This window comes from Nylanderia fulva, unplaced genomic scaffold (assembly GCF_048542155.1).
Source record: "Nylanderia fulva isolate GAGA-0341 unplaced genomic scaffold, ASM4854215v1 Scaffold8, whole genome shotgun sequence".
In the NCBI taxonomy this organism is placed as follows: Eukaryota; Metazoa; Arthropoda; class Insecta; order Hymenoptera; family Formicidae; genus Nylanderia; species Nylanderia fulva.
The window spans coordinates 5,611,095-5,623,859 of NW_028190916.1; the positions used below are offsets into that span (position 1 = coordinate 5,611,095).

Here is a 12,765-nt window from a genome sequence, read left to right on the forward strand (position 1 = left end):
TGTAACTGATAAACTAGCTGAGATTTCAAAGTATAATACTGACAGTTATTAATGTACACTATCTATATACTTTTAACAGTTAATTTTATTTGCAGATTTACACGGGAGCCCATTACGTCATATTATCCGCGTACCACAATAATTTTGAATTAACAAGTCCGACATTTTATCATAAAATTGAAGATGCGCGTATATTATAATTATTATATATATAATACATTAGTTCTATATTACACACTCATTCAATTATCAAGAATTAACAATTTATAAATTCTCTAATCAATAATTTATCAACCACATATTTCGTTTATTGTTTTTTTTTCTCTTTTTTGTTTTTTTGTTATTAAATAACTCTGTATTTAACTTTTCAATCAAATTTTTCATTAATAGGAAAATTAGTAAAAATTGCAGGATTAATGAACAGAAGATGCTATACACATTGTAAATTGTTACAAAATATGTTATAATTTAACACTGATTGTAATTTAAATACTGATGTTATATACATATATATAGAATATTTTTTATCTTTACATGGTCTAATTAAATTTTCAGAAAAAATTCCTTAAAAACATGACATTATGCAGAGTTTGTGATTATTTTTGACAAATTTCATAAAAATTATATCATATAACGTATTATTGCAAGTATTTTATAAATTTGTTAAAAATGAACATATGAGTTTACAGTCTGATGCTATGCAAACTCTAATCAGGTCCTTAGCAAAGACGTATGAAACATTTTATATTCTTATGCGTAGATAATCATTATCAAGAAAATGAATATACATATGCTACAAACAATAGGTACAAAGTTGAATAATTTATAATGTTAAATGTCGTGTATTTTAATAACATAAACAATTGTGAGACGATCTTGTTTCGACGTGTGGACATAAGAAATCATCTAATAAATTACACAAATATTTTCTTTGAGCTAATAAATGTAGCAATAAACACAGTGAAAATACTCAAGTAAGAATTAAAAAAATATTATTTTTAACATATGTATTAATGATATAAATATATTTAAAATTATAAGAGATTAAAAAAAATTACAGAGATATTCTAATATACTTTTTGTAAATTGTTATTAATATTTACACATATACTATCAATACATTACCAAAAAAAAATAGTAAGAAATAGTTCGAAAAGAACATAAGAAATAAAAAATTTTGATTGGAAGTTATTTGCTTTCTTGAAGACATCTCTGATACATAAATAACAAAATATTGATCAAAATATAATTGTCATTTACACTGCGAAAATTATATAGAATTTGTGATAAAATGACCAAAGAATACATAGCAGTTATTGCCCATTATCACCTATCCACAAATTGGTTTATTTATTCATTCATCACACGTGATTCATTATCACGTTGCTCGTGCTAGTATATCTCGAGTGCAGAATTTTTTTAACGGTTGTATTATTCCTATACGTATGTGTTTGTTTTGTAGAACGCAACGATTGCATATCATATCATCTTATTGGTCAATAAAAGTTAAAGAGAGATAAACCGATTTATATAAGACTTATATCTAGAAGAATATCGAAAGTAAATTCGAAAGTATCGGCAGACAAAGTTTGTGGGAGCTTATCGAGATAATCGAGTCTCACCTCTTGAGCTCCTCGGAATACTCGATCTTGTCTCTGATCGAGCTGGACAGACTATACGCCGATTTCTTTCTATTACCGTTGATCCTGCCGTTCTCCAGATCGAACTTGTATTGCGGAATATTCTCCGGGATATTCTCGTCACAGTGGCTGCTGCCGTGATGCAGGATCGATTTCCGTCTACCCTGATCGGAATTGTGCTCCGAACTCGCGCTGATGCGCCGATGATGCTCGAAGGCGGGATTATCAATTCCCAAAACTTGATCGCTAATCGACACCCGTCTCTTCGCCAATTCCTCAGTGGGTTTATTCGTTCTGGCACTCATATCGATTTCCATTTCTCTAACCGATCTTTTCTCCTTAAGAGTCTCTCGAATGCCGATCGATTCGCGATCGAGCAGATTTCAAAAAGGTAACAAAGTCCAAAGTTCCTCGGAGTCTTCTCGCGGGGATTTTTCTCAAACGACAAGGCTCGATCGATCGTTCAGGCGACGACGAGGATAAGTGGCACGATTTGTACTCGAACACGATCAAAACCGATTCATCGACCGCGACACACCTGTCGATTCGGTCGATAGCAATCGGTGCCCGATTGATCGCGAGGAAAAGCGAAGCCGTACGCGATCGCTGGACTGTATACTGCGACGGATCACGCGTTCGCCATGTTAACGGCGATCGTTAGCGGATGAGTCTCGTGACGGGAGCTGACCGTCTCGACGGGGAGAACGATGATGCGTTGGACGGCGATGCTAATGCGTTGCGACGATTGACGTCTTTGACACCTTGGCCCGCTTTTACCAGATCATCTCTTCTTCCGATGCATGATTTCCAGATTGGTTCTATACGTTCTACGTTCTACGTAGAAAATGCGGAGCTTTGTCCATCTCGTTAGCGCTTGCCACTCAGGGTCGGCATCGACGCACTTATCCAGCACGGGAACAAACTTTTCCACTGACGTTTCTTTTTTTTTTTTTTTTTCACGTATTCGCAAACCGACGAGGAACCGACGACGACGACGACGACGACGTGCTCATAATTATTCGCCTCGAACTCGCGCAAACAGGTCGTGATCGCGAACAGGTCGGCGCATCTCGCAATTCGCTTGGGCGTAATTTAGGCTTTCGCATAAACGGAGTCCCCTTCGCGCGAGGACGGTGAGAAGAGTGTACTGCCGGTCGGACCCCGCGATAGCGCGAGCGCGGTTAACGAGCGACTAAAAGCGACAAAGTGCGCGGCAAGCGGTGGTGTTTTGTGAGAATAGGTAGTGGGGCTCTGCCGTAAAAAGTGCTCGAACTCGTGGACGAACGAGCACGGATAGTCACGGCGGCCCGTGACGATATAATTGTCGCGCGATGCACACAGGATGGGCACAGCTGGTCATCTCATTGATAAACTGGCAACGGTCCGTTGCGTTTCTGTCTCGCGACTATGGTCCCGATCCGGAAGAATCTCAGCCGCACCCTCCACTTTTTCCAGACCAAACTGCTAGGAAGTTTCAAGTTCTTGCAAATTCTCCAACTACCGATCGTCTAATTAGCGCTCTAATTTGACAATATTTTTTTTAGTGCTCTTATTAATCTTAACAATCGATTACTTTGCAAATGTTTCCAAACTCTCGATATTAAAAATTAGATAAATAGCATCGGAGCACAGAGAGATTGCTCTCTTTAAATTACTGCAGATGTTGCTAATAATTTAATTCCATATCGCTGTATATCATTCGGTATAAGCATTTTACCGTCTAATACCAAGATATTACAGGATTGAAATGTAAATTTTCGATCCCGAGCTTATCCTTCGTCAAAATTCTTGACAACTGGGAGCAGTTCTCTCTGACAGTTTTAGTATAATAATTATTACAGTTGCGCTTTATCTTAGCAGCAATTTTACTCGTTTCGTTACGTTTAAAATCCGATGTATAAAAGCGTGTAAAAGACACGTGAATGTTACTTTGATTTATCATGTGTCTCAACAATACTTTAATGATAAAATAAAGCAATGTACATATTACATCGATAACGCTGTTATCGGATTATTGTAGGTTTCGAGAATTTCACGGATATAATATTACATATATGTATAGCGTGAGATATTACCTCGAATCACACTTTCAGTCACACGTAATCTTTCTTCTTCACGAGCGCTCTGTGAAATTCAAAATTGAAATTAACATATCTTAGGACGATATCATGGTCTTCATTTTACGAGAATAATCACAGTCTCATAAATCTTCGATTATTCGTCAATCTATTGCATGTTTACAAGAATTTATATTTATCTTCGAATAATGTTTGATTCATGAAATATCGATTCATGTTATTTTATTATTTCAATCTCAGATTAAGTCAATCTGTTCAGATTGTTTATTTAAGATAAAGAAATAAATTGGAGACTAGAAGAAACTTGCGTATTTTCACATTTAATATCATAATTTATACTTAAATATGCTGTGATTGAGAATTTGAAATTGTATTTATTATAACATTAATTATGTCACAACATATGTGGCAATATAATATATCAATTTAATAGCAATTACTATTAATATTGATATGTTACTATTATATTAATTATGTTTAATGTATCAATATTATTAACATTAACAAATGACACGATGAGAATAAAATGTGTTTTTAATTTTTAAATTTAAACAATTGAAAATTAATTACCGATTATAAATACCGATTTTTTTGACAATCGAGATTTGCTCTCTTTCGTTTATCGATCGTTCTAATTTTTCGAGCGATATCTCTTAAATTTGATCTACTATACAGATAAGAACAAATGCGATACACTCTTTTAATTAGAGTCACTTATAATGCGATTCTACTGATCGCGAGATAATGCATTAACGCAATCAACAAGATTAGTATGCGTCCTCCTACATGGAGCTTCATCACTATATCGCTCTTTCTCGTATCTATATCATCTATTGATCGACTCTGCGCAGTTGTTAATATTATTATGATCACGCTTGTTTGCTTGTACAATTGTACGTTGTAATTATATTTAGAACTCCATCCATCGCAATTCGGTTTATATACTTCTCCAACTTTGGATCGATAAAATGAACTTCCGTACAGTGACATTGTTGCCCGAAACTTTAGCTTTGAAAATGTACAGATCAACACACAGAATATACGCGGGGTCTCATATTTTGTAAAATAAGTCGTAAAATTTGAAATTGAGTTTTATATTTTTTTATATCGATAATATCTTTGATTAAAAACAAAAAAGGACAAGAAAGTGAAGGGGAATTAAATGATTAACATGTCGGAGTATTTAGTAATTTGTTCCAAGAAATCTGCTATTATTCCGCTTCATTTTTATTCATTAGCGCTCTGCAAAATTATTAAAGTTTAGTTTTACATTAAAGGCCGGCAAATTGAATCGGCGAAAGTCGAGTGAATAGAACTGAGCTCTTAAAGCACAGGAAATTGTGTGTATAGGTGTATGTAAATGTACGCGTGTGTGTGTGTGTGCAAATTTCTATTTTAATTTATTTCTCCTCTGGTGGACGAGAAAATACAGAAGGAAGGAGGAGTCTACCTAGTCGGAGAAGGAAATGAAATATGTTGGGGAGGTGGTTGGCGATTGGAATAAGCGTGCAGAAAACAGGAAGAATTTATAGCAGCTTCTTGTACTTGTATTTATCGACAAAGTTCCATCGTTAACAAGATATCGCAAGTTTAATGAAGGCAAAGGAATAAATAGACAGGGAATCATAAAATCATTCAGATGCGAAAATTTTAAATCCACACACCAAAAGTCAAGACATTTTTCAAAATCACGAATCTCTATGGCAATCTAAAATATAAATAAAAGCTTTAATGAGAGCTTTGATATCTTTTATTTAAAAAATATTCATTTTTAATATATTGCTATTTAATCTGTAAAATATCCAATGTATCTTATATTATATTTTTATATCATTATATAATGTAATATACACTGATATAAAATGTATAATGATATACCTAGGTATTATATTATTACGATACAGAATTCATATCATTATATATGTAATATATCCAATGTATCTTATATTTTTATATCATTTTTTATACGTATGTGTAAAATGAGAGATGATACACAAAATATTCACGTATTATAACATTCCTTTGAAACGTCTTTTTTACAGATAGACAAAACAAATAATTTCACCTTCCACCGAGATCCGTCGACACATCATGAATAAAATTTCTACTAATGATGAAATCGTACGCTTCTCGGGCACGCTTGCGGAAGTCGAGCATTGTCGTCCCTCGTTAACGCAGTATTCTTATACGGCTCCATGCGTCCGTGTGTAGATAATGCTCGTCCCGTAATCTGCAATACTATTTAACCGACAATATGTATATATTTCTGCTCTTTTATGATTTGCGAGGAAAATTCTTACATGCAAAACTGCATTATTTGTTACATTAACTTCATTCAAAAATACAGTCATACATAAAGAATTATCTTCGTTCAGGAATACAATCACACATACAAGAATATAATTATAAATGCAGGAAAAATCTTTAAATTAAAAAACGTTTGGTTTTAAAATGGCAACTGTGTAAATTTCTAAAAAAAAATATAAGACATACGAAATATTATATCGATCCATAAAAATTAATATCGAACTTCCATAAGTAACAAGCTTACGATATGCTCGCCAAGAATGTATCATCAATTTGTTTCCTTAATAGGTAGTTTTAGAAAAAATATATCTAAAAAATATATATACGCCGAATATAAAATATTGAAACCAAAAATCAATAGCGCACGCGTATACACGCTTTTCTTGGATTAATTAACTCCTTTCCGTAGCATTGTTACTGACATTTAAACCAATTGTGAGTTTTCCTCGTGTTCGATACATTTAATCGACATTGTAATTAATTAAGGGCGAAAGATACTCAATACTTTAATTATCCCGAGCAAATTGCGAACAATTTCGAGAACGCGGGAATGAAAAGAGACCCCGTTTCTCGTGCAACTGGTTTAATTGTCCGCCGCGGGAAAATTTGCGAAAAATTCGCGAACGTGTTTTGTTTCTCGGACAGTAATGTATCGCAATCTAGCGAACATGTCGCCTCGCTCCTGCATCCGTCCATCGTTGAACATTCCGCGGCCGGCGAAGTCACGCGAGAAACGTTTACGTCCCTCGCAAGAGCGTGTAGGAGGAACGAGGGATGGAGACGAGGTCGAAGATGGGATTGGAATTGCAAATATCCCTCTTCTCTATCTCTCCGGTCTCCTCTAGTCCGTGCGATCTATCTCTTCGTTCTTCCATCGACCTACCCACTTCGCCCTGACTCTAGATTGTGGTACGAGGTGCATATCGCGAAGCGTGTTCTATGAAATCCCCGGCTGGACGACAAATCGTCAGATTTTGTCCCCGTCAAAACCGGATTTGAATTTAACAGCCCCTAGCCGCGCCAGCAACGCGCGTTATTCTTTTCTATCATCGTCCCATCATCATCATTATCTCGAGAATGCAGCTCTCTCGCGTCAATGCGATATGCATTAACATATACAACTCTTGTGTCTCTCGAGAATGCAGCTCTCGTAATTTTAGTAATTTTTTTTTTTTCAAGACCGCGTTTGTTTTGTACCTTCATTTTCAATTCCAACTTACTTATAAATCTCTGCCCTTTTTAGATACAGAATGCAAATTTGTTTATTTGCATTACACGTACATAAATCTCACTTCTTGCCCGTCAGCACCTCGTCCCGTGGAACAGGAGGAAAGAATGGGGGATGGAGGAATAATTGACAAATTAACGATGAACCAAATGTGAGGAAGCAAAGAGAAGACGAGATGCTCGCAGAAAATGACCGCGTGATACGCGGGCTGTGTCAAATTAGCTTAAAAGCCCCGGAGCAACACGGGATCCTACAACGCATTCTGCAACACGGTCCAACATACTATGTCCAACGTGCGGAGAAAAGCCCTATTCGCCCTCATATATCACCCGGAGATAAAAGGCTGCCAGACAACGACGGAAAGTATAGTGGTTTCGGCGACACGTCGGATAGGCGGTTCATTGCGCAGCTGCACCCTGTGCCCTGTAATAATTCGGCGGTAGAAACGAAGAGAAATTGTACGTCACGCGCCGGTATCTATTTACCTCTTCCGCTAAATGAAAATATGTACTTCGGAATGCTTCCGTTTCGATTTACGGTCTCACACAGAGAAGGAGCAAAACTTTTCCCGCGATATTCTACCATAGAGAAAAATATCGAACAGATCCATATCTAGAGGAAAATATCAAGTCGAAGTTGTACACGTTCTTTTTTTTTTTTATATGTACAAGATGTACTCGAGATCATTTATCTTCGACAACAAATAAAATGTATTTTTATTATAATTTGTTATTTCTTCAACATGAAGAATCGGGGCGAATCTCTCTCCCTTTAGCTTTATTATACAGAGCAAGACACGAGCTCGTGTACAATGGACGCGCGCGGTCTTTTTTCCAATACATCAAAATATATCCTTATACGAGCATCCCTCGTTCTACTTTTTTTCCCTTGCAGGAATTTTCATCGGGAACCGCCGCGCTGATTATTATTCGTCCCATTTTCGATCTTTGTGCGGCTTTTTACGTTTCCGGCAATGTCGATATCACGGTCAAATGTCGTAATTTTTTGCAGTGATCCGAATATAATATCGGCAACCTGTAAGAGCGAACGAAAAAGCTCCTTCTTCGTTCCTTTCTCGAATAGAATCGTACATCAATATAGTTTCGTTTTCTTGCTTATGGTGGTTCTCTCTTCGAGTAGCTCTACCTACCGCTGGTGACATTAAAGATTTCTTGCGATAGCGTACTTCGGATACGATAAATCCTCAAGTCACGTTAAAGCGAATTGCGGATGCGAGTCCGAGATGGGAATTGCCGTGACTGAGATGGAAATTACAATGGCCGCGCAGGTAGTTTGCATCGAATGTAAAATTTTTCGCGCTTATTGTACCCGAAGCGAAATGTTTCAAAGTTTCCTCCTCTTTTATTATCGCTATATGCATCCTTTGATGCAACAACATGAGAGTTATCGTTTTTCTTCATCTTGTTTTTCAATAAGCTTTTGCATGTATATACTTGGCATAAATTTCTCTTTTGATTTCTCGTCTCATCTTTATATAGATTACATCTTTATATTACGTAAATGACGCAAATCAAATAATATAACGTCTATATTTATTTTCACGCGTTAGCTTCATGTCTGAAAAAGCGTCGGCATTAAATTTATCTACAAAATTCACTGTTAACCGCGTATATTAAATATGCAGCAAGAATGTGATATCAAAATCATCATCTTTTACATTATTCATACCGCGATGAATCGTCTATATTCGTCACAATTTGGACATATTTCATGCAAGAGGAATTTTTATTAAGAATATATATTACACTGTAAAAGAATATACGATGCGACATCGGTAACACGACTAGAATCTAGGTAAGTAATTCAAGGTACAGCTGCTGCACCGTCCTACCCATACATAAACATCTTGGCGATAGAGACGAATGCCGGATGGAAGGACAGAAAGAAATTGCGTGTTCTTTCGTCGAATGTTGCTCGGTTCGCTTCTGCGCGCTTAAATATTAAGCTGGCAGCGTGAAAAATGTGGTTTTCCAGAATGTGCCGATATGTTATATTATATGTATATATAAATGGATTATTTTCTATCAAATAAAATAAATGTCCCTTAATATAGATAATGATCTTCTTAAAGTTGGATTTTTTATACTCCGTTTCTCTAACTCATTATTCATATACTTACGCGGTATAAAGTATTACATTTATGATATACAAAAGATTACAACTCAGTATCAGACATGTTTATAATGTTTTCACGTAATTGTGTCACATTACGGTGCCACAGATTCGCAATGCATTTTAATGCGTTTCAATTTTCTGCATCTGCCGCTACGATAGAACGGGACGAACCGGAATGTTTTCATATTACCTCTTACAAAGCGACCGCATGACGCGACAGATTGCGTTCATTTGTCGTAGGATAAAACTGGATCAAAAATAAAAAAGAAAAATTCGAGTTTTTGCTTAGTCAAGAATTTTTCGGAAAATCACAAAAAAGGTTCCCACTCAGTTTTAACACATGAGTGATATTCTCTCCGGGAAAAAATTAAAATCAAATAACACAATCTGTGTACATATAATTTAAAGATAATTAAAGTTATAAAGAAATTGAAAAAACTTAACTACAGAATAAAACATATTAGTTGGTCATTTTCTTCTTTTGTCTTTAAATTGTGCCCGTTTATTTTTATAAATGCAAATAGTGTTTTCTTTTTTTTTTTTTAATTGCCTTTCGAGCGCGTTACACGATAAATTAATTAATACCGCATTGTAGCGAACATAATCGCAACATGCTGATAATAATCGTTAGAGCGGATTACGTGCCCCAGGATTGTGCTGTGACGGATTTCCGCTAATGACTACCACTGATTATTAGCTCTTGTTATGGCAGTTGTGAAAATTGTCACGGGTAGAACTGTTTCCCGTTCGCATAAATTTTGTATAAGCTATGCACACCTCGTTTGCAAATATCACGCCTTGTTGAGCTATTCCGAAAAAGGAAAACAAGAATTCACGAGCTATCTCCTCGTCCATCAGAACAGATGTTGCCTTTCATAACCCTTCTTCTCCTTAAAGCTGATAATTTTTTAAAAGTTTTAAAGGGAACGTCTTCTTCCATCCTATATGCGCGAAGTATAACTTTAAGAAACTAATCAATTTATATTTTCAGATAAAATTAATTCATTTCCGTTAACACTTTTTTCAATCAAAACAACAGATGAAACGCCGACACACCTAATAATAAGGAATTTTCTTTTTTTTTTTAAATTTAATTAGGAGAGTAAAAAATAAATGAAAAATTGGAGAAAATAGACGAAGAGAAAATGTGTCGGGCGAGCTTCCTCTCGTGAGACGAATCGTGTTGTCTATCGCGTAAGTCCACGCGCTCCACGGTCTCCGTCGCGTTCAATTAGTCCTCGTTATCACGGCTTCTGACTCGCGCAGGAAGGAGGCGTGATGTGCCGCATAACGCAGAGGAGAAGAAGGGAGGGATAACATTGACTTAAATGCAACCGAGATTTTTTCCGGCACTCGGTACGCGCTCGCCTTTGCGTGTCGGTGCATCATCGCGACGCATAATTGCATTTGATATGTTTCATGTGTTACAATTCCGCAGTCGCGACTATCTCCAGGACGGATGCGGAGCGTGAGAATTCCCAGATGTACTCGCAAAATATTCCAATCTTCAGACACCGCCCGGCAAAATCGGGATAATTGAATAGTCAAAACGCGCGAATTCAGATAAAGCAGATTGCCGGAGTTTATTTTAGATGTTGATGCTGCTCTGCAATTACAGAGCGCGTTCGATAAAATTACATTTTCAAATTCGCTTAATTAACCGCGGAATCTCTACATTCTATATTTCTAACCCAGTTTTCGCAAAGATATAAAAAAATATTTTTGTCTTTTCAAAATGTTTCAGTTCGTATCTATATTGATGCAGTTCGTATCTATATTGATGCAGAATTTTCTTACGTGGCACTGTGTTAATTTTTAATATAAAAATCGAACGTATGTATATAATTAAGTTTCAACGTATATAATGTATGTACATGTAAAGACTTATGGTACGTAAAAATGTACAGATCGGTCAAGAAGTGTTTCAGAATTCAAGTTGACACATGTACTCATGCGAGGGTTAATTACAGAATTATATGTGCAGACATAGCTGGCCAACCGCTAGTCCATACCTTTACAGATCAATATGAATGTATGTAATTATGTTTGAATATAGAATTACTGTTGAATTGGTCTGATGTAATCCGGTATAATATAGGAGATATCGGAATATTATATAGATTGGATATATTCGAATACTCTGAATATTCTGAATTATTCTGATGCTTTTGGAATACTTTAATCAAAAGTTGTATATTTTAATTTGAGATCAAAATATATTCACACCCTTCAAGTTTTTCTCATTTAAAAAATATAAAAAAATGATAATTCACTAAATTTAATTCCAGTGTGAAAATGAATCCACATTGTTTTGTCCTTTGTAACTTTGTAAAATATAAACAGTTGTCATTTTAAAACAATTTTGAAAACAATAACGAAAAAAAAAGAATAAGGAGAAATTAATCAATACTCTACATTTTGAAAAAAAATTGGAGCTTTTTGAGGCAAAATAGCGGCATAAATCACTTTTCTCATTTTGAAAAAGTTATAAAAGTTTTTGTCGAAAATAAAGTTCGATCACTTTATTGCAATACTATTTTTATGATTCTACAAAGCAAACAATCCAACATTTTATGCCATTTCAACGAAACACGTTCAACGGAATGTCGAACTTTTATTTTTACTGCCTTATGCCACGTTATTTCGTCCAACGTGCTTCGTGTATATAGCTCCATAAAATATTAAAATTTCTTTGACGTGAAACATGAGAACGAATACGGCTATGCTATTCGAAATGCTAAATAATAGGTACCACTTTTACACATCTTCGTGAATCGAGTAGTTAAAGACACGAAACAGTCACTTGTGCGATTTCGCTACTAATCTCTTTATTCCAACTTTTTAACTTACGATTTGATATCCAATCGATATAGATAGATGGTATGTCTCGGGCATGTGTTTCGCGTTCGATAATCCTCTTCAAGATTATTATATTATTTCGAAATTACAAGACTCGAAGCGCTAAATCCACTTCACAAATTACTGCGGGTTTAAGTCCATCTAGCGCCGTCGCAAGCGGACGACTGACTTGCTATAGCATGGATTACGACTTATATAACGAATGCTAAGGGTGAATTGCTTATAGTCTCTATCGATTTCTTCATGAATGAAAAATGTCACTGACGTTGACAACCGGTCGAGTGTCAAGGTGCAAACAATAGCGACTTCCGAGGCAACATGACCTATACAGAGAGAGAGTGTCGCTTAAAGCACGGTGTGAGAATAAAGCTAGGTTCATAGTAAAAGGGTACGTCTCTGTAGCATCGCGTCAGCGCCCATTTATCGCGAGACACTGTATTTCATCTGCAAAACGCGTCCCACTCCATTACCAGAGCATATCCCGGTCTCGGAATGCCTGCTGGTATTTCTGAGCGAA

The 12,765-nt window shown here is 35.9% G+C and overlaps 1 protein-coding gene across 4 annotated transcripts in view; it reads right to left on the reverse strand.

The window, feature by feature from the left end:
- Positions 1 to 12,765, reverse strand: part of Nha1 (Na[+]/H[+] hydrogen antiporter 1) — a 33,844-nt gene extending 21,079 nt beyond the window's left edge. Inside the window, exons 1-2 of one of the 4 annotated variants that reach the window (XM_029304264.2) lie at positions 12,240 to 12,765; positions 5,784 to 5,956 (exon numbers count right to left, since the gene is read on the reverse strand). In XM_029304264.2, the coding sequence (XP_029160097.1) occupies positions 5,784 to 5,875 (92 nt within the window). In that variant the 5' untranslated portion in view covers positions 5,876 to 5,956; positions 12,240 to 12,765. Of the gene's footprint in view, positions 1 to 1,622; positions 3,949 to 5,783; positions 9,285 to 12,239 lie in introns of those variants that run through there. The other 3 variants (XM_029304265.2, XM_029304263.2, XM_029304262.2) reach the window with 3 other exon arrangements.